Here is a 21545-nt window from a genome sequence, read left to right as displayed (position 1 = left end):
AACTGCCAATAAGATGTCTCGTTTTCATATTTAATTGGTTATATATCAGTTCTTTAGGCGATAATAATTATGGTTTTACACAAAAAAATATGTTATGATGATATACCCTTACAAATATATATATTCTATAAATATGGTATTCAAATGGTATTACGGATACATCACCTTATATATATTTGCTATATATTTATTATTTAATTTACCTTCACCATTAAAATGGTTGAGAACCAAAAAATAATAAAATAAATATAAATATATAACTATTAATTAACTCACTGGAAATAAATCTGAGCTTTGTTATAGCTTTTAAGCCAGGACTAGAACCATTTCATGGTATTACGAGACATCTTCTAGGATGTTTAGTTTATTTAGGATCATATCAGGTCGAACAGTTTTTAAGAGATAAAAAGTAGGATCCTTGCCTGTGACATCATATAAGTATGAAATATTTGTAGGAATATTAAGAATTTATTAAATAAATTTAAAAAACTTATTGGATTATTATTTTTAACTATACCTAGTTAAGATCAATCATATTTATAAGAACTTTAATTAAAAATAAAATAATATTTTAAAACCTTTGTATAATGTTTTATATAAGGGTATTCAAACGTTTGTATAATGTTGTATATGGTGGTATTCAACATTATCCAATGGCTATGTCGATCAATTATGATTATTATTTGAGCTTTGACCCAAAGACGAAAGAGAGTGGAGCTACAGCTACGTTCAGATCCAGTTTAGGGGTTGGATCCTAACCGTGACGTGTTCGTGGCTGCGTCACCAGAAAAAAAGAGCGCAGAAGATGATCAATGGGTTCGGTGCGGTTCAGGTCGTATCGTCGCGTCGGCTCGTTTCAGTTTCAGTTTCAATTTCGGCTGTATTCGGTTATTCGGTTATTCGGTTATTCGGTTTCCGATTCTCAAATTCTCAAACAGAACTGGGGGTTGGACCTGGACTTGGGGCTTGGTTAAAGCCCGCCGCTCGCCGGCAAATCAGTTCTGCTCCGATCGCGCCACTGCGCAGTACGTAACGCTCATAATTCCAGATTCAAATACAGATATATCTGCGACATTTCGTCGAGTGAGTTGCGCTCTTGTTCTCTCGCCCAGAAAGTATTCTTCTTCTGAAATAAATATATATTAATTTTAATACACTCAAAGATATAAAATGTGTATGGTTCATATAAGAAATTTGGATCTTTCAGTTCCATTTGTCGAGTCGATCGTATTTTTTTCTCGTGCATCGTACATCGTACATCGTGTTTTCTGTGTGTGAAGTAGCTCTTGAGTTGGGGCAACAAATGCAACAATAAAATGCAATTAAGCTGCTCAAATCAACAATAAATTGAATTAAACCGCGTCAACAGCGCTTAACAACTTCAACAACGAGCCGAACGAAATGTGGGTGAGAGTTTAAGGCCTCAACTCTCTGGTGACTTTTGACTTCCAACGGTCGATGAATATATCTATATATATATTATATTATACTATATACCATACATTCGACCCTCTGCCTTCGGACTAATTAATGCAAAACGCTGGCCGGCATTTGCATAAATTTTCTGAATAACTTTAATGCAATTAATCCGCTGTGATCTTTCATGTTTTCACTATTTCGCGCGGTTTATTCAATTTTAATTTTAATTTCAATTTATTTTGGTTTTTTTTTGTTGTTGTTTCGTTTTACCCCGGTCTAGTCTGCTTGGCGAGCGATTTAATTAACATTTTCAGTGCGCTGTTGTTGTTCCTGGTAAATATGAAATTAAAGTGCAATTAACTATTATTTTTCCCTTGTACTTTTTTTTTGCTTCTCTGAACTAGCGGTTAAAGGGATTTCCGTTTATGAAAGAGACTCCGCTCGATTATTCTCCGTCCGGCGAATGTGTTTGCATCTTAATGAGGATAAATTTGTTATGGCAGATACCCTTGATGTTATTGTTATTGTAAGGGGGGCGGTGGTCTATGGGCGGTGGGCGGTGGGCAAATGGGGGCGTGACTTATTGGCCATGCATTACGCCATGTTAATTGAAACTTGTCGCTTCGCTAGCTGATTATGCAGACTGGATATTAATTAGACCATGGCCATGTCCTGTGGACGAAGGCTGTCAGTTGAGTGGGTTGGTAGTGGTCCTAGTTCCACCGCACGAGGAGCTGAGATCATCTGGGGCAGGATTTTGGCTTATCGATCCGGGGGCTTCGATTGTGTTTACCCGAGAATGTCCATTGAACCTTTGAGCTGCATGTGAAATGAGTTGTTTGCGATGTATCTTATCGCTCAGCAGGGGTACATTCACTGGGGAAAGTGTTTTGGGGCATATATTTTATCAAATATTAATATATCAGAGCTAAAAACATTCTGTTTTCCTAGCATAAGCTATGCAATATAAAGTATGGGAAAATACTATTGTAAAATACAATTTATTATCAACATTCTCTTTATAATCTTGTACTATTGTAAGGTCTTTTACATGCAGTTCCTATGCCAAGCACAATAAAGTTATTTACTTAAATTACTTTAGATTGCATACTTCAGTCATGTACCATTAATGCAATATACCAATTAATTGCTTAACCTGGAATTTCATTTTAATTGAGGGTTTGACAAAGATGACAGTAATACAAAATGTTGTAGGGTCATTTTTGCACATTGTAAACACAGTGCTTGCCTTCCCATTAATTGGAGATAAGTTGGAATAATAATACATTATACATATTTGTAAATTACAAGGTTCAGGCCCCTACGCAGCGGCATTAATATAACCATTCAAGTTGTCACCGTGATGACTTGCATATCTATTACATCAATCATGTTTAATAGACTTTTTGGCGGTACTAAATTTTAAAATTGATTGATTTGTTGAAAATATACCAACTAATAATTCCACTATCATATTTCAAATATAAATTTGTCTTTCAATTTATTTTGTTTGCTTAATATTATATATACCTACAATGTGTTCCCCCTTTTTTTTGTATATATAGGGTATACTCGTTCTGGGACTTTCGAATTTGCATAACATGGGAATTGGCTTGTGCGCCGTACATTACTCATTGAATTGGTTCTTTGACTTTGAGATTTCAAATCTAAATATTATATGTGCGTATTTTGTAGCCCTCATGTTTTAGCCCCCATTCTTTTTGACTCGGGTTCTGTTTGTTTCAGTTTCGTTTTCAGTGAAATGCGGCACTAAAATGTAAATTCGAGCTCGAAAGCAACGAAAAACGAGTGAACGACAGAAATTGGAAGACAACCTAAACAAATTGCGAACTCGGGGTGAAGGTCGAGTGCTCCTCCCGTTTTTCGATGACTATGTTTTGGCACCAAAATGTAGATCAACAGCCCGATGAGGAGAACAAACAGCCTAAGAACTCAGCTCCAGCGAGGAGACTAAACATCAGTTTCAATGTGAAGATCGCGGTGAATGTGAACACCAAGATGTCAACCACGCACATAAACCAGCAGGCGCCCTCTTCCCAAGCTCAGGGAACGGGTCCACCGTCGCCCAGCAAGATTGTGGTCCACCAGCAGAGCGGCACCTTCGATCTCCGTCAGCAGTTGGCCCGTCTGGGTCGCCAGTTGGCCAGCGGTCAGGATGGCCACGGTGGAATATCCACCGTCCTGATCATCAATCTCCTCCTGCTGATCCTCCTCTCGATCTGCTGCGATGTCTGTCGATCCCACAACTTCACGCTCCACCAGAGTCCCGAGCCTGTTCCGAAGGACCAAATGGGTCTGCTGCGTCCCAAACTGGACAGCGATGTGGTGGAGAAGGTGGCCATCTGGCACAAACACGCCGCCGCAGCACCGCCCAGCATCGTCGAGGGCATCGCCATCAGCAGCAGGTCCCGGGCCCCGGATTCCGCTATTCTGCCCCCAGCTTATCAGCATCCCGATCCGCATCACCATCCGGATCCGCATCCGCCGGAGGAGCAACACGGAGTCGATGAGCGGGTGGTCCTCGAACGCGTCACACGGGACTGTGTCCAGCGGTGCATTGTTGAGGTGAGTTAGTCTTATAAATAAGTTTATTCATTCAAGGGAACTCCTGAAACTTACATGCTCCGGTAACCTCTCCAAGTTTAAGACCACTTTTCTCGAGTGACAGTTGAAGTGAGAGTTTGCTGTCCCCAAGACAAACTAACTACCAGATAAGCCTGTCGTGTGCAATAACGCCCAATGAAATAACGACCAATGCAATAACGCCCATAAGAGTAAAGAAACAAATTATTACATACGCATGGGAGTTATTTCATTGGGCGTTACTGCCCCCAATATTTATCTTATGGAAAAAACTATAAAAATAGTGCTTTTATGCTTAAAAAAATGTGATCTAAAACCTTAAAAACGATACTTTACTTTCACAATATTTAAGAGGGAATTGCATTGATGCTTGAGAAAACTAAATATCCTAAACACGCACCTTATCCTTCCAATAAATGTTTGCCGGCACTTGGCAAACCGGCTGTGAGTTAAACATTTAAGGCCTTCCGAATAGTTGGCTTCATTTAATATACTTAATATCCAACTTACAGGTTTCTGAATTATGTTAAATAATTAGTAGAATAAATAGAATGGGAATTCTTTGATTTAAAATATTTTTAGTGACCTGTGGAACTATTTCTACTCCTAGCTTTCGGTATTAATCGTGTAGAAATATTTAAAATTGCTAAAAAACGGATTCGAAGTATTCTGTTTTTGGTTCATCCCTGAGGCTAATATTTTTCCGTGACAATGTCAAAATAGCTGGAAAGAAATATTTTGTTTTTCTCCTCCAAAAAGTGACGTCTGCACAAAGAACAAGGAAGAACGCTATAGTCGAGTACCTCGACTATCAGATACCCGTTACTCAAAGGGAAATGGAGATATGCAAGCAGCAAAGCGAGATTAAAATGCGCCACCTACCGGCGGTAGACAGATTTAAGCGTTATGGGCGTTAGAGTGGGCGTGGAAAATTTATTTTTGGATCAATCGATAGGTATTGACGACACCAATACATTTCAGTTAAAATTTCTTATCTAGCATGCAATTTGTGGGCGTCACAGGTTTTCGCGGTTTGTGGGCGTTTTAGTGGGCGTGGCAAACTTTTTTTTAGGTCAATCGATAGGTATTGTTGAGAACAATACATTTCAGTTAAAATTTTCTATCTAGCATCAAAACTGTAGGAGTTACAGTTTTGGGCGGTTTGTGGGCGTTAGAGTGGGCGTGGCAGTCTACTGAAACAAACTTGCGCTGCGTAAGAAGCTCAGGAATCTGTACGCCAAATCTCAATAGCCTAGCTCTCATAGTTTCCGAGATCTCAGCGTTCATCCGGACAGACAGACGGACAGACGGACAGACGGACAGACGGACAGACGGACATGGCTAGATCGACTCGGCTAGTGATCCTGATCAAGAATATATATACTTTATGGGGTCGGAAACGCTTCCTTCTGCCTGTTACATACTTTCCGACGAATCTAGTATACCCTTTTACTCTACGAGTAACGGGTATAAAAATACATAAAACATGAACTTTCTCAGGGCCACAGAAAAAAAACATCAATCACTTGTCACCGAAGAAAAAGCGACACTCGAGTGCAAAATGTTTGTTTCTAGTTTTGCATATGTCAACGATATAATCAGAAAACAATCCGAACAAGTGCAATGCGAGTTTGCTACATCATCACGTAGACCAGCTAGTATAAAAAAGGGGAAAACTTTTTGGTTTTTATTTTTAAGAAATGTACAGACTGGTTTGTTCAATGGGGTTGAATGAATTTTTCCGTGTCCATTAATCCCCGCACTTGCAGTGCTAATTAAATGATATGTATAATTGAAGATCGTCAAGTCGGCGATTACGACTGCGGGCTGTGGGATGAAGAGTTGACATTTCAATTTGCCGGTTTGCTGGATGGCTGGATTGCTGGATTGCTGGATAGCCAGATCGGGATTAGAATCTCACTCATTATTCGGGTTACCCGGCTTTATTGCAATTTGCATACTGAGTGGGTGGGTTTTATCTGGCATCCGTGCGATGTCGCCTGCTCGTACCACATGGATCTAAATATGTTTATGGATATGCCTGGCACCCATACCAATATTTAGTTTTGTTCAAATTCAATGTTTGTCTTTTTTGCCAGTATATTCTGCATTAACACACTCCTGGATTCAATCCCTGGTGAGCTTAATTAAAAATGCTTTTAATTATGCAACCGCCAGACTCGGACTTTTCGTTTATTTTGTACATTTTATTCATGTTTTAATTGCAACTGGCAAAGTGCAGAGGTTGATATGTGTAACATGAGCTGCTATATTTCGCACAAAGCGGATTCTTGAATGGGAAATCCTCTCCAATTGTTGGAACTTTATTGCTCGAAATACATTTCTACAGATTTAAACTTCAAACTTTTTAAAGGTGATGGAAATATGGGGGATATTTGTGGGGTATGGGTAATAAATTTACCTAAAAACAGCTTTGCAATTGTAATTCAATTTGAGCATTAGCTTATTACTTTTCTCAAACGAACTAAAAAACCTAATACACTACCAAAACATTTGTTTCGATTTAAGCTTAAAATTGTTTAAATTTGAGGGAAATGTGGGGTTATTTAAAAGGTACATATAAGTATACCTCCAAAACAGCTTTCAAATTTTATAAAATTGTTTAAATTTATGGTCTTAATTTTCTTAAATCCAATACTTAATCTAAGTAAAATGGGCACAATTACAAGATAGGTTAAATAGATACGTCTTGTTATAGCAATCACTTTAAGTTGCTCAGTATTTTGTTAGAATAAGCGCTTTATTTGCTGAAATGATCAAATGTGTACTCGTACAGAGAAGTGAATCAGCATTTTAGTACCCATATATTTTCCTGTGCAAATGTGCGGACTGTAATTACTATATTATTATCGGAGAGTGTGTAATGGGAGTAAGCTGCATGTTAATCTGTGACTCGACTTGCACTTCATTCATTAGGAAAGCGCCATTTCAGTAATCCACATTTCGACACTCCAGTAACACCAGCCACCGCCAATTAAAATTAATGATAACTGAGCGACTACATCTGGGATTGGTTAAATGTGGGGGATTGCCAGGGCATAGGATTAACCTAAATGACCGCCCTATAGAAATGTACCACGTTTTATTGGTTGATTTTCCAGCATCATCAGTATTTCCATCTCAAGAAATTGATTCCTAAAAGTTTTGATGTTTTATTAAAATTAATTAGAAAATATCATATTGGTTATATATATTTAAAGTGACTTCTGAAGAACTGAGAAAAGGCAAATTCATTCAATTTCGCACAATTAAGTCGTTTAAGAACGTCCAGAATGTGGGCCAAGCTCAATGCGAAACTATCTTTTAATTGTAGAAATTCCTGATTTTTAATTGCCCTTTTAATTCGCATTCGAGTTGCCATTATGACTCCGACTAATCGTTAAAGCTGGTCACTTATCCCTGGAACAAACTAGACCAAACCCCCATTTGCAACCAGTAACTGGATTTCGCATAACCTAGAAAGGCGATGCGAACAAAAGAAATTTTATTAAGATGTTTTGCCTTGTTGGAATCGAGAGTGAGCAAAATGTTTAGTCAATTTATGTGTACGGGTATTTGTAGGTGGCCCCACAATTGGGGACCAATTAATAGGAGTGATGTCTGAAAAATGGATGTTTTTTGGTAAATGTTTTCATTGGAAATCAATTTGTTTTAAGGATTTTTAGATTTTTACTGGAGTAAATGCATAAGTAATAAAACGAAGCATTTTGACCATAACATCATTTTTCTTTTTTATAGACAAGTATTATTTAAATATTAGAAGATACTAGTTCTGTTAGTTCGGTTGGGTAATCTATAAAGATTGTATATTCCAGACATTTCAAATTAAGAATTATACTCCTGTATTTTTTTGAAATTTCAAGGTAAACACAATCACGAGTTTTACTTTATTAATATAAATGAAAACACAATTTTTTTATTATAACACCATATTTTAATTGCATTTTTTTAAGCCAACATTTTAGAACTTACCCTTTGTTCTTATTAAGAAAGTTGTTTGGTTCGGTTGGGTAATCTATAAGGAATATATATTTCTGTAATCTCAAATATCAAATGGTATAGGTATATATTTAAAAATTGTAAGGTATATAAATATATAAATAACAAAACAAAACATTTTAATTATAACATCGTATTTCAATTTTTTTAGAGGTGTTTCTTTTAACCAACATTTTGGAAGATTCCTAAGTTAAGTAGGAAAGTTTTATAGTTCGGTTGGGTAACCTTTAGGGAATATATATTCCAGTCATATAACATTTACATTTTTTAGAAATCTTAAATGTCAAATGCCCATATATATATATTAAAGTTGTAATGTATTATTATTAAAACAAAACAGTTATACCATAACATCGTATTGTATGTTTTATGGAGGTTTTTTCTTATAACCAACATTTTGGAGATGATGAAGATGAGTTAGGTAAGAATGTTTTTTGTTACGTTGGGTAATCTCAAAAGGTTATATATTTCAGGGATATTTTATTAAATTTGTATTATAATTTGGAACCACTAGGATTCTTGGCGGTGCTGTGTGGGCCCGCCTGTTCATCAGCTCACAAGTGTATTTTCTTTGGGTTGCTTTTCCAGAGCCTGACGGCAGCAACAACAATGGCACAATAATGGTGTCAATAACACACCAACCCAGTCTGGCGGCCTTCTCCCCGCCCCGCCCCCTTTTTAGGGTGTGTGTGTGTGTGTGTGTGTGAGTGGGTCGCTTTCCGAGTTAATGTAATAGAAATTGTACAACAAAAGATGAGCAATGACGACATGAAAACCCCCAATGCCAATTAGTCTCGAGCCCCAGGCTTTCGTCTTTATTTCGCCTCTCGTTTTCTCTTTTCTTTTTTTTTTGAGGGAAAGAGGAAAGAGCTCTCACTCTGAAGAGCTATTTCTGTTTGTGAAAAAGCCAATCAAGCTAAATTAATAAAATATTACGTAGAATTCTAAATTAAATTGACGCGTGTGCGAAAAAAAAGGAAAGTACAAACACCAGAAAAATACTTTGTGAGTGTGCGAGTGAATGGGGAAAATCCAAATCCGTGTGCGTGAGGGGAAATCCCTTGGTAATTACTAGTCCATTTAGCCAGTCAAGCCAACACAATTAACAAAGTTGGCCATTTTAAGGAGTTTGTAATTGGGGCGGGGGCAGCTCCAAATGCGCTAAATTGTATTTTAAGTACTTGCTTTTACTTTTTTGGGGGCAACTCAAAGGATTTTGCAGTTCCTCGAAAAAAAACTTCAGTAGAGATTCGTTGTTTCTAACAGGAAATATGTATAAAAATGCAATTAAGGATGTATATAAAAAAATAAACATTAATAATACTATTCGCTGGGATTGGATTGAAGGAATGGGTCCTATAATTACAAATACATCAATCATAACAACTATAAAAAAAATTAAATTTATATTTAAGAAAAGAAAAAATGTCTAAGCAAAATTAAAAACCAATTTAAATAAGTTAAACTTTGTTTTAGCTCCAAAATATTAGGCCAGCCTTATTTATTAGGTATGTTTCCAAAATGATCATAAATACGAGTTAAAAATAATAATCGATTCGGTTTTTTAAATTAATATTTTTGGACTTACACTTATTAAATATTTGTATTATATTTGCACTGATTTAATGTTTCTTTTTATACTCAAGTTCTGTTTTGCCAGCAATCCAATATATTTTACAGTTTGTTAACTTTTATGGATATTTTTTAACGGCTTGCTGGGCCTCTTTAGAAATGGATTTTAATGTCTTGTGAATAGGTTTAAATTTATTATTTAATCATCTTCAAGTTTTGCATGGCTGACCCCGTTTTGAGCCGGTACGTCTAAAGTCAAAGTCCAGGGTATGCAAATACAATTTTTGGCTCGAGAGATCTTCAGGGCTCACGTGGTAAACTTGTTTCTATTAAATTTATGCAATGCCAGCGATACTCGGAAATCTAATTTCAATGCGAAAAGAAGAGATATGTTTATGTATATATAAACAAAGCACATTTAATCGAGAGTATATTTCTATTTATGTTATGTGCGAAGCTCGATTTGTCTTTCCCTGCTCCCCAATGATAATTGATCGAAATAATTGAGCCATTGGCATTGGCACAGAATTCGCAATTGTTATAGATATGTGGTCATTCGGCATTTTCCCATACAAACTTACCGCAACTTCCGTTCCCAAGGGTTAAGAAAATAAGAGAAAACCCCACATAACACTAATTGCTTTCACATTTTAAAACAATGTTTTTTTTTTTTACTTTCCAGGAGGATCTGTTTCTGGACGAGTTTGGGATACAATGCGAGAAGGCGGACAACGGCGAGAAGTGCTACAAAACACGAGTAAGTCAGAGACTTTAGGGAGCCAGAAATGAAATGGGATAGCGATAAAACGGGCCCTCGGGTAACCCGATATCTCTGTTCGCGCCAAGGGTTAACCACTCTGTTGGCAGGGAACCCAATTCGAGATCAATTGGACACGAACTCAAAGTGCATTATCCTCTGCCAGTCGTGCTCCTTCTCCAAACAACTGAGGAAGCCATTGAACAGGATCTTCATGATCACTCCTTGGGCTGTTTTCGGTTTCATCCTGGGCTCCTTTCCCACTCCCTCTTTCCGTGGATTCATCGTGGGCACTATTTTCATGGTGGGGTTATCCATTTGGGGTAATTTGGCACTTTACGATCAATTTTATGAGCTCTTTGCGTGGCTATAAAGTGGTAAACAATTCGAATTTTGTGTAGATTTCTGTTTGTAGTTACATTGACGGATGGTTTTAGATAATAATATTTCCAAGATTTTTGGCATGTAATACAAAGTCAGTAAAAAAACAGGTTTTTAAGTGAATATCTTAAGAATGATGGTTTCAATTTATAAAATGTTTTTGCTTTTGGCATGTAAAAACAGGTTTTTAAGGGAATGTCTGCAGAACAATCAGGGAAACAAAGATTTTTGACAAAACTAGAAGGGAAACTTGATAGAAAGTTAATATTTGTTAACCATATTAATATTAAATACATATTAGATTGGGTCCATTTATTTTTCATTTTAAATGACCTCTATAAATAAACAATTCTTACATTTAATTTTTTCATCTCTATAATATCTAAATATATTTATATAATTTTTACATTTCCTGGGGCTTACCAAGAATCTTTTCAAAGGTCCGTCCTGATAGACTTTATAAAAATTACCTATTTATGGAATTTCTTTCTTTTATTTTTTTTCAGTGCACCAAGGGCTGTGCCCAGTGGTATCGCGCCCTCAAGGAGCTGGAATCCTGCCAGGAGGCCTGCGTAAGTGGCAGCCCATCATCTAATCATCCATTCCAGAACCCAATCCCAATCCTCCACCCAGACCCGCACCCAGACCCACATCCAGATCCAGTCTGACCCCGATCGTTGTTTCCCCTTTTGGCCCGCCCGCAGTTGTCGCTGCAGTTCTACCCGTACGACATGCCCTGCATCGGTGCCTGCGAGATGGCTCAGCGGGATTACTGGCACCTCCAGCGCCTGGCCATCAGCGACCTGGTGGAGCGGACACAGCCCCAGCTGGAGCGGGCTCCGCGGGCCGATGGACAGACCACGCCGCTCACCATCCGCTGGGCGATGCACTTCCCGGAGCACTACCTGGCCAGCCGACCCTTCAACATCCAGTACCAGTATGTGGATCACCATGGCGTGGAGCAGGAGCTGGAGCCGGATGTCGGGCAGGAGGATCAGGAATCCGGAGCGGGGGGCTCCAGCGCCTGGTTTAACCTAGCTGACTACGACTGTGATGAGTACTTCGTCTGCGAAATTCTGGAGGCCCTCATACCCTACACCCAGTACAGGGTAAGTTTCATTACAAGTAATTTAGGATATATTATATATATATATTATATGTATGCAGTTCCGCTTCGAGTTGCCCTTTGGCGAAAACAGGGACGAGGTGCTCTACTCCCCGGCCACGCCCGCCTTTCAGACGCCCCCCGAGGGGGCCCCCATCTCGGCTCCGGTCATCGAACACCTGTTGGGTCTGGACGACAGTCACTTGGCGGTACATTGGCATCCGGGTCGATTCACCAATGGTCCCGTCGAGGGATACCGCCTGCGCTTGAGCTCCGTAGAGGGAAACCACACAACTGAGCAGGTTAGTCATCTATCTTTCTTCTAAGGAATATTTATGCTCGGAAAAAATCCCTTCCTAAAACGTTTTCTCGATCTCGAATAAGTGCTAAGAGAAAAAGTACTTTTTTATCGAAAAGTATGATCCAGACTACTTTAATCTCTATTTTAAGATAGTTTCAACTCAAAGATCAATTTCGTCTTGGTTTCAAGAGAAAGAAATCTTGAATTGAGCATTCTCGGTTTCCAAGACTACATCTTTCTCGAAACACGAAGACAAATTTCATCTCGCTTGATCTCCAAAAAAATTCGAGAGCACTTTCTTCTTGTTTTCAAGAACGTTTCTTAGGAAGTGAAGTAGAAACATTTTTCTTAAAAAAGTAAGAATGAAGAATATTTAATATTGTCTATTTTCTGATCACAATGCTTCCATTATTTTAAACATTATAAAGTAATGCATTCGGAATTTTCCTATTTCCAGCTGGTTCCGGCGGGGCGAGGTAGCTTTATCTTCTCCCAGCTGCAATCGGGAACTAACTATACCATGGAGCTGACGATGATCAATAAGCAGGGCGAGGGTCCAGCTGCCAAGGGCTTTGTGGAAACCCTTCCCCCCCGAAATGATAAGCCTGTGAAGGAACTCACCGAAGGTGTCCTGCTGGCCGGACGAAGGGCTGTGATGTGGCAATCCCTGGAACCGGCCGGGGAGAGCTCTATGATCTACCAGTCGCAGGAGGATCTGGCTGATGTGGCCTGGTCCCAGCAGGAGCAACTATTGTGGCTCCTCAATGTCCATGGGGAATTGCGCAGGTAACTGGGGGACTGTAATATATATCAGTACCTATTATATTATTAAATGGTAATCCTTATCTTCTAGTCTAAAATTTGAGTCGGGACAGATGGTGAGTCCGGCCCAAAAGCTGAAGCTGGATTTGGGAAACATCTCGGCCACTGGACGATTAATGCCTCGTCGCCTGAGTTTTGACTGGCTGCGTCATCGACTCTACTTCGCCATGGAGTCGCTGGACCGAAACCAATCCAAGTTCCAGATTATAAGCACGGATTTGGAGGGAGAGGGCGCCGAAGAAGCGGGTGAACCCTTCGATCTGCCGGTTGAGCAGATGGAAGTGGATGCCCTGAATGGCTGGATCTTCTGGCGCAACGAGGAGGCCCTGTGGCGCCAGGATTTGCATGGTCGAATGGTCTATCGTCTGGTGAGGATTAGGCAGCCTGGTTGGTTCGTTGTCCAGCCGCAGTACTTCCTCATCCGTCTGATGCTGCCGCAGGAAAGTAAATTCCTGGAGCTGAGCTACGATGGTGGGTTCAAACATCCACTGCCACTGCCCCAGCATCCAAGTGGAGCTTCCGCCGTCTGGCCCACCTTTGCCCTGCTGGGTACCTCCCTGCTTCTTTCCGAGGCGAGTCAGCTCAACCTGGTGGGGGGTCAGGGAGTAAGTGCCTCTTGGCCACTGCGGAACTTGCCCGACTGCTGGGCCGTGATTCTCCTGGTGGCGGATGGCCAACCTACGACCAATGCCGGCGGCAAACCCCACAGCTTGAAGGCACTGTTGGGCGCCCAGGCGGCGAAGATCTCCTGGAAGGAGCCGGATCGCAATCCCTACCAATCCGCCGATGCCGCCCGTAACTGGAGCTACGAACTGGAGGTCCTCGACGTGGCCAGCCAGAGTGCCTTCAGCATCCGGAACATTCGAGGACCCTTCTTTGGCCTGCAGCGCCTACAGCCCGATAATCTCTACCAGCTGCGGGTGAGGGCCATCAGTGCGGATGCAGAGCCGGGGGAGTGGACATCTCCACTGGCTGCCCGCACCTGGCCACTGGGTCCACATCGACTGAGGTGGTCCAGCCGGGAGGGAAGGCTCCTGCACACCGATGAACTGGGCGAGGGACTGGAGGTGCAGCAGGAACACTTGGAGCGACTACCCGGACCCATGACCATGGTGAACGAAAGCGTGGGGTACTATGTGAGTGGAGAGGGACTGCTGCACTGCATCAACCTGGTGCACAGCCAGTGGGGATGTCCCATTGCGGAGCCACTACAGCATGTGGGTTCGGTGACCTACGACTGGCGGGGCGGCAGAGTCTACTGGACGGATTTGGCCAGGAATTGCGTGGTGCGCATGGATCCCTGGTCGGGCAGTCGGGAACTGCTGCCCATCTTCGAGGCCCGCTCCCTGTCCTTGGATTCGCGGCAGGGTCACCTCTACTATGCCACCAGCTCGCAGCTCTCCCGCCATGGATCTTTACCCGAGGAGTCGGTGTCCTACTACAAGGTCAATGGACTGGAGGGCAGCATTGCCTCCTTTGTCCTGGACACCCAGCAGGATCAGCTCTACTGGCTGGTGGGTCGTGCTGGCACACTGCGTCTCTATCGTGCTCCCCTGAGCTCTGGCCGTGACGCACTGCATCTGATACAGGATCTGAAGGGTGCTGTTCAAGCTGTTCCCCAGAGCCTGCAGCTCCTGAGGCCACTGGGTGCCCTTCTTTGGCTGGAGCGGAGTGGCAAAAGGGGACGTTTGGTGCGCTTGGCTGCTCCCGAGGATGTGATGGAGTTACCAACGCCGGATGAAGCTTCTCCCGCCTCCGCCCTGCAGTTGCTGGACCAACAGTCTCTGCCTCCGCCGGATGATGGGGTTATTCCTCAGACAGTGACTCCGGATTCAGTTCGCCTGGATGATGGCCACTGGGATGACTTCCATGTGCGTTGGCAGCCCTCGACATCCGGTGGCAACCACAGCGTCTCGTATAGATTGCTCCTCGAATTTGGCCAGAGACTCCAGACCCTGGACCTGACCACTCCCTTTGCTCGACTAACCCAACTGCCGCAGGCGCAGTTGCAGCTGAAGATCAGCATCACGCCGAGGACCGCCTGGCGCAGTGGGCAGACCACTCGGGTGCAGCTCACCACTCCGCCGGCGGCACCTAGTCAACCTCGCCGGTTGAGGGTATTTGTCGAGCGAATGGCCACTGCCCTCCACGAGACCAATGTGAGCGCCCTGCTCCGCTGGGATGCCCCGGAGCAGGGTCAGGAGGCTCCGGTGCAGGCACTGGAGTACCACATCAGCTGCTGGCTGGGCTCCGAGCTGCACGAGGAGCTGCGCCTGAACCAGAGTGCTCTGGAGGCTCGCGTGGAGCACCTGCAGCCGGATCAGACCTACCACTTTCAGGTGGAGGCGCGTGTGGCGGCCACGGGAGCTGCAGCCGGAGCAGCCAGTCATGCCCTTCATGTGGCTCCTGAGGTGCAGGCGGTGCCACGCCTACTCTACGCCAATGCCGAGTTTATTGGTGAACTGGATTTGGACACCAGGAATCGCCGGCGACTCGTGCACACCGCCAGTCCGGTGGAGCATCTGGCTGTGATCGAGGGAGAGCAGCGATTGCTGTGGGTCAACGAGCATGTGGAGCTTCTCACCTATGTACCAGGCGCTGCTCCAGCCAAGCTGGCCAGGATGCGTGCTGAGGTCTTGGCCCTCACCGTCGACTGGGTGCAGCGCATCGTCTACTGGGCGGAACTGGATGCGACTGCCAACCAAGCGGCAGTGATCTATCGCCTGGATCTGTGCAACTTCGAGGGCAAGATCCTGCAGGGCGACCGGGTGTGGAGCACTCCCAGGGGTCGTCTGCTCAAGGATCTGGTGGCCCTGCCACAGGCTCGATCTCTCATCTGGTTGGAGTATGAGCAGGGCTCGCCAAAGAATGGATCTCTCAGGGGCAGGAACCTCACCGATGGTTCCGAGCTGGAATTGACCACCTGGCAGCCACTGATCCATCTGCATGCCGGCAGCTTGGAGCCCGGATCGGAGACGCTGAACCTGGTGGATTACCTGGGTAAGCTGTGTGTCTACGATGTGGCCCGCCAGCTGTGCACGGCCAGCGCTCTGAGGGCCCAGCTCAGTTTGCTGGGCGAGGACTCCCTCGCCATGGGACAACTGGCCCAGGATTCGGGTTACCTCTACGCCCTAAAGAACTGGAGCATTCGGGCCTATGGTCGTCGGCGGCAGCAGCTGGAGTACTTGGTGGAACTGGAGCCGGAGGAAGTGCGTCTGCTCCAGGCGCATAACTATCAGGCCTATCCGCCCAAGAGTTGCCTACTACTTCCTCCAGTTGGAGGATCCTTTATGGAGGCAACCAAATGCGAGGAGCAGGGATGCCGACTCCATCTTCCCTTGATCAAAGCCTCCAAGGATTGTGCTTTACCCATTCCCGGCGTGAAATACCAATTGAATCTCACTTTGGCCAAGGAGCAGGAATCCCAAGAGGAGCAGAAGGAGCAGCAGGAGGATGAGCCCCTGGCTCAGTGGATCCTGGGGGCTGGGGATTCTTTGAATATCACCGATCTCCTGCCCTTCACCCGTTATCGTTTGGTGGGAGTCCTGACCAGCTACTACCAAACCAAGTTGGGATTACCCTCACTTGCTTTGCCCCCGCTGGAGCTTCTCACCGCCTCTGCCACGCCCTCGGCTCCCAGGAACTTCAGTGTCCGTGTGTTGAGTCCCCGGGAACTGGAGGTTACCTGGTTGCCACCAGAGCATTTGAGGAGTGAAAGTGTCTACTACACGCTCCACTGGCAACAGGAAGGGGATGGTGAAGATGATGAAGCTGGCCAGGATGGGTCGGAAAGGAACCCCCAGGAGAGGCGACTTGAGGCGGCAGGTAGCCATCGACTGAGCGGCATTAAGCCGGGATCAGGCTATCGCCTTTGGGTCCTGGCCCATGCCACGCCCACCAAGAGCAACAGCAGTGGGCGGCTGCATGTGCGCAGCTTTGCCGATTTGCCGGAACTGCAGCTCCTGGAGCTGGGACCCTATTCCCTGAGTCTCACATGGGCGGGAACACCGGATCCATTGGGATCCCTGCAGCTGGAGTGCCGATCGCCGAGTGAGCAACTGCGTCGGAATGTGGCTGCGAACTACACGAGGATGGTGGTGGAGCCACTGCATCCGCGGACTCGCTACCAATGTCGTCTGCTCCTGGGCTATGCGGCCACGCCGGGAGCACCACTTTATCATGGCAAAGTGGAGGTCTACGAGACCCTGGGTGATGCCCCCAGTCAGCCGGGGAAACCTCAGCTGGAGCACATTGCCGAGGAGGTGTTCCGCGTGACTTGGACACCGGCTCGTGGCAATGGAGCACCCATTGCCCTGTACAATCTGGAGGCTTTGCAGGCGAGGAGGACCGACATTCGCAGGCGCAGAAGGAGAAGGCGTCGAGATAGCGGTGGATCGTTGGAGCAACTGCCGTGGGCCGAGGAGCCGGTTGTCGTGGAGGATCAGTGGCTGGACTTCTGCAACACCACAGAGCTGAGTTGCATTGTGAAGAGTCTGCACTCGAGCAGGTTGCTCCTCTTCCGGGTGCGCGCGAGGAGTCTGGAGCACGGATGGGGTCCGTACAGTGAGGAGAGCGAGCGGGTGGCGGAGCCCTTCGTCTCGCCGGAGAAGCGTGGATCCCTGGTCCTGGCCATCATTGCGCCGGCAGCCATCGTCTCCAGCTGCGTCCTGGCCTTGGTCCTAGTGAGAAAAGGTAGGTTAAGTCTTTCGATGGGGTCGCACATCTCTAACCTAACGTCACTTTCCTTATCCCCAAATCAGTTCAAAAGCGTCGTCTGCGTGCCAAGAAACTGCTCCAGCAGAGCCGTCCCAGCATCTGGAGCAATCTGTCCACCCTGCAGACGCAACAGCAGCTACTGGCCGCCAGGAATCGAGCCATCTCCACCACCCTAAGTGATGCGGATATCGCTTTGTTGCCCCAGATCAATTGGAGTCAACTGAAGCTGCTCCGATTCCTGGGCAGCGGAGCCTTTGGCGAGGTCTACGAGGGTCAGTTGCAGACGGAGGACTCCGAGGAGCCGCAGCGAGTGGCCATCAAGGTGAGTTATCCAGGTAGCATGGATGAGTCATCCTTAATTGCCCATTAATCCATTAGAGCTTGCGAAAGGGAGCCAGCGAGTTTGCAGAGCTGCTCCAGGAGGCCCAGCTGATGAGCAACTTTAAGCACGAGAATATCGTGTGTCTGGTGGGGATCTGCTTCGACACCGAGTCTATCTCCCTGATCATGGAGCACATGGAGGCGGGAGATCTACTAAGCTACCTTCGAGCCGCTCGAACCACTAGCACACAGGTAAACTTTTTTTGAGGGTATTGGAATGCAGTGCAGCACGTTTCCAAATCCATAAAGAATATACGAGTATATTTCTGATCAGCTTCACCTTCTTAGTTATAAATCTACCCAGATAAAACTTTTCAAAAAGCGTTATTTCTATGGTATAGTACACAAGTCGAAACGTAACTTTCATTGCAATGATCGGAAAAATATTTTGAAAAACAATTCTATTAATTATTATATTTTTATCTAATTAACATGCATATATAAGATTTAAGTTGTATGATATTGCTTTAGCTGCATGGGTATATCAACTTCGGCTTGCCAAAGTTAGCTTCCTTTCCTGTTAGTTGTAAAATTATATGAAATATCTAAATAATATAATATTTATTTGGAAATTCTAGGATGCGCAACCCCTGGCTGGTCTGTCGCTCTCGGAGCTCCTGGCCATGTGCATCGATGTGGCCAATGGCTGCAGTTACCTGGAGGACATGCACTTCGTGCACCGCGACCTGGCCTGCCGGAACTGTTTGGTCACGGAATCGGCGGGCGGACCGACGGATCGGCGTCGGACGGTGAAGATCGGGGACTTTGGATTGGCACGGGACATCTATAAGAGCGACTACTACCGGAAGGAGGGCGAGGGCCTGCTGCCGGTGCGCTGGATGTCGCCGGAGAGCCTGGTAGATGGCCTGTTCACCACCCAGTCGGATGTTTGGGCCTTTGGGGTCCTCTGCTGGGAGATCCTCACCCTGGGACAGCAGCCATATGCGGCGAGGAATAACTTTGAGGTGCTGGCCCATGTCAAGGAGGGCGGACGCCTCCAGCAGCCGCCAATGTGTCCGGAGAAGCTGTAAGTCCTGGGTATTTCGAATTTATATATATTTACTTATCATCCGATTCATCAGCTATGCCCTCCTCCTCCTCTGCTGGCGAACTGATCCCTGGGAGCGACCAAGTTTTCGGCGCTGCTACAACACCCTGCATGCCATCAGTACCGATCTCCGGCGCAGCCAAATGGCCTCCAGTCCGGCGGACTCCAAGCCGGAGGTCAAAGTGCGATTCGATGGACAGTCGCAGGAGCAAAAGGATCAGAAGGAGCAGCAGCCGGAGAATCTGTCACTTAGGGAAGTCCCCCTGAAGGACAAACAATTGTATGCCAATGAGGGCGTTTCCCGACTTTGAGCGGGGATTCCCTCACCTTTTCACAACCAACGTCTCAAACGATCTAGCTTTCCGGTTAATATAAGGCTAACTTTAATACAGAATACAAATGGATTAAGAAGTGTTTTTCGTATACAGGAATTATGGGAAACCATTTCCTTTAAGTTCTATTTTCGGAGATATTTATTTATTTGTAATATTCCAACGAATGGCGCAATTTTAATATAATATTATATTTTGGTACAAGCGAAAGGTTTTTTTTATTAACGTCTTCATTTTTTCGGGTCTTTGATTTCGACCCTTGCCCGAAAATTCCATTCTGATTTCTGAGATTCCTGAGAAGTCCAGCCTAAAATTCCTATTTTTCCAGATTTTGCCAAAAAAGTACAAAAAATCTAGGGAATCTTGGGCCTGATTTTTATTTAAAAAAAAAGGTAATTTATTTGAAACCTTACTTTTTTTTTTAATAGTTTTTAAAATTTTATATGTATTAAAATTTATAAATTGTAAAAGGCAACCCCAACTTCCTTTAAGACCTACATTTTTTCAGAGCTCGTTTTCATTGCAATTTCAAATCTAATTCCCCTCAAGTCTATGCTTAATTTTATTGAATTTGCCGAGTTTTTAATGTGACTTGGCCAGAAAAAGTTTACTTCGTCGGCTTTTATTTTCATCATTTTCCTTTGTGTTTCCTTTTGGCGGGGCTTTCCCGAGGAAAATACAATCAAATTAAATGTGAGCGTTGGTGTAAAAGTTTGGCGATACACTAAGGGATGGGAATAATGGGATGGTTTTTAGGAGGGCTATAAATAGAGCTGAAGTAAGGTAACGTTCTTGAAGGTCGCCCTTTAACTAATCACCGCAGGTGAAGGAACCATCAGGGCCTGGGAGAAATGAAAGCCCCTGACGAACTTTCTCCTTCTTACACGCACGCACGCACACCCACGCATGCACACACCCACACTCTCACACTCCAACAAACACACACACCCACGGCCACGCATCTACAAACATGCAGATTTGTCAAATGTTTTGACAAACTTTTCCTCCTCGCATCGCATTACACAAAAGCCTCCAAAGTGGGCCATCAAGGGGTGGAATGGGGTGGTGTTGTGTGGATAAATCAAAAATTGTAAATAGCAGCACATAAATCGATTACCTTTGCCAAGCTCTCGTTAACCCACGAAGAACGGAACATAAATAAACCATTTTTAATATGCGAATAAGCAGCTTTACTTTTTGCAATACCCTAACTCAAGGTGTCTAGAGTTCTAAAATTAAATGAGACGGTCTTACACAAGTGAACTAAGCCTTTTGCTTTTAAGATCCATTTTTAATAATTTTGTTTTGTATTACAAAATTTCCAATATTTATATAGATTCTATGAAAAATGGACCAAACGGAATAAGGAATGTCCTTAAAAAGGTGCCTCCTATATGATTTAATGACAAAAATCGACGAGAAATTGATTTAAACCCATATATCAATCATCATACGATATCATATGACAGTTCATATATGAACTTAAGCCCATATATAAGATTATATGAACCTTAACCCATTTTAAATCTATTTTTCTTTAGATCATATGGAATTTTTTTGTGAGCATTTATTCCATTTTGCCGGAAATAGTAATATATAGATGTATTTATATATTCAAATGTCTACATATATAGGTTTATAATCTGAAGTATATTATTTAGTGTGCCTTATTTTAAAATTGCTTCTTTTTGGAGCCATTGAACCTTGTAATATTTAAAATCAGGCAGTGGCAAAGCAGAACTTTTTGGAATAGCTGTTAAAAGAACTTCTGAATTTCTCTTTTTGTATTCCTTTGTTCTTTTATATTTTGTGCAGAGTATTAAAGGTGCCACAAAACTGGGTTGAGACGGCTTTATTTGCCAACAATACTCCTTGGGTTTTTTCTTTTTTTTTCAGTTACTGCCTTTTGCGTGCCCCTACATTCACCCGCTCCCCGTGGTTTTCATTTTCATTGTGAAACTGGAGCTGGCTTCAAGGTGACTTGCCATTGATTTCGCTTATTATTATGGATGTTTTTTTTTTTTTGCATTCCCTCCATTTTTGTTCCCCTTTTTGGGTGGCAAGGTGCTCTTTGGTCTTCTTTGGCC

The 21545-nt window shown here is 43.9% G+C and overlaps 1 protein-coding gene across 2 annotated transcripts; it reads left to right on the top strand.

Annotated features, from left to right (window-relative positions):
* Positions 1–939: 939 nt before the first annotated feature.
* Positions 940–19668, top strand: sev (receptor protein-tyrosine kinase sevenless). Of its 2 annotated transcripts, XM_017067669.4 has the most exons (13): positions 977–1083; positions 2985–3099; positions 3166–4005; positions 10298–10372; positions 11260–11325; positions 11458–11862; positions 11921–12160; positions 12617–12945; positions 13013–17673; positions 17742–18019; positions 18076–18270; positions 18657–19105; positions 19161–19668. In XM_017067669.4, the coding sequence occupies exons 3-13, from the start codon at positions 3307–3309 to the stop codon at positions 19435–19437; spliced, it is 7674 nt and encodes a 2557-aa protein (XP_016923158.2). In that variant the 5' UTR covers positions 977–1083; positions 2985–3099; positions 3166–3306; the 3' UTR covers positions 19438–19668. The 2 variants fall into 2 exon arrangements, with proteins under 2 accessions (XP_016923157.2, XP_016923158.2); XM_017067668.4 differs by lacking the exon at positions 2985–3099 and having other exon boundaries at positions 940–1083.
* The last annotated feature ends 1877 nt before the right edge of the window (positions 19669–21545 follow it).

Source organism: Drosophila suzukii, chromosome X, assembly GCF_043229965.1.
Source record: "Drosophila suzukii chromosome X, CBGP_Dsuzu_IsoJpt1.0, whole genome shotgun sequence".
Taxonomy (NCBI): domain Eukaryota; kingdom Metazoa; phylum Arthropoda; class Insecta; order Diptera; family Drosophilidae; genus Drosophila; species Drosophila suzukii.
This window is presented reverse-complemented; position numbering and strand designations above follow the sequence as displayed.